Consider the following 904-nt stretch of genomic DNA (forward strand, 5'->3'; position numbering starts at 1 on the left):
AATGCTGCTCCAATCCCCGCACCGCGCCTGACCTATTTATAGCCCGAGCCGGCCATTGTTCTATTTCTGTCACCTGTGGGCCATGCTCTTGTTGATTCACATGCAAATCAGCCTCCTCCTCTCTGCAGCAAGCAACTTGATGGAAAACGAGAAGGAGAGAGACAGAAACAGGAGCTGAATGCAACTCCAATTAAGAAGCGAGCCACCTTGGAAGACAAAAAAGAACCTGTTTGAGAGGGAGGGAGGACCAAAAACAGTGAATCTGACACATCGGGGAGAAAATAACAAGCAGTTTTGTCGGGACAAGAGGAAGGCAGAGTGTAGAGAGTGAGAGAGGCAGAGTGTGTGAGAGACTCTCCTGCTGATTCTCAGAGCCACTTAGGTGTCGACTGGAGAAGAATCGAAGAGATGAGCAGAGCAGCGGAGGAGTGAAGCTTTTTAGTGTTAGTGAGGGAGAGCTCTGTCTCTCTTCGGGTGTCGCTTAAGAGGAGGAGGAGGAGGAGGAGGAGGAGGCAGGGGCGAATGTTCCTGTCCTCTTGAGAGAGAGAGAGAGAGAGAGAGAAACACACAAACAGAGAGAGAGAGAGACCGAGAGAAGAGGAGGGGACAAGCTGACAGCAATACAGGAAGAGCAGGGCTGGCAGACGATGTGCTACTAACTGAAGCACTAATGCTCCAGACCATTTACGAGGCCGACTCCTGTTTCTCCACAGACAGCATCGGGAAACACCGGCTGCCTCTGACCCCTCACTACGCTGACATGCACAACGTCAACAACTCAGGTGACTCTTTTTGTAAGATCTCTGTCAGTCTTTTGTATTGTGATAAGAAGGGTCTTGAACTTGTGGAGTTTTATCCTGCAGGGCTGCAAGATTTGCTGTAAGATTGTGTCTGTGTGGGTATT

At 50.0% G+C, this 904-nt stretch overlaps 1 protein-coding gene across 2 annotated transcripts in view; it reads left to right on the forward strand.

Moving 5' to 3' along the window:
• Positions 1-545: 545 nt before the first annotated feature.
• LOC107684549 (histone deacetylase 9-B) overlaps positions 546-904 on the forward strand; it is a 35,078-nt gene continuing 34,719 nt past the window's right edge. For both annotated transcript variants that reach the window (XM_016480833.1, XM_016480834.1), the window contains exon 1: positions 546-782. In XM_016480833.1, coding sequence (XP_016336319.1) covers positions 671-782 — 112 coding nt within the window. In that variant the 5' untranslated portion in view covers positions 546-670. The remainder of the gene's footprint in view (positions 783-904) is intronic.

Source organism: Sinocyclocheilus anshuiensis, unplaced genomic scaffold, assembly GCF_001515605.1.
Source record: "Sinocyclocheilus anshuiensis isolate Anshui unplaced genomic scaffold, SAMN03320099.WGS_v1.1 scaffold225, whole genome shotgun sequence".
NCBI lineage: Eukaryota > Metazoa > Chordata > Actinopteri > Cypriniformes > Cyprinidae > Sinocyclocheilus > Sinocyclocheilus anshuiensis.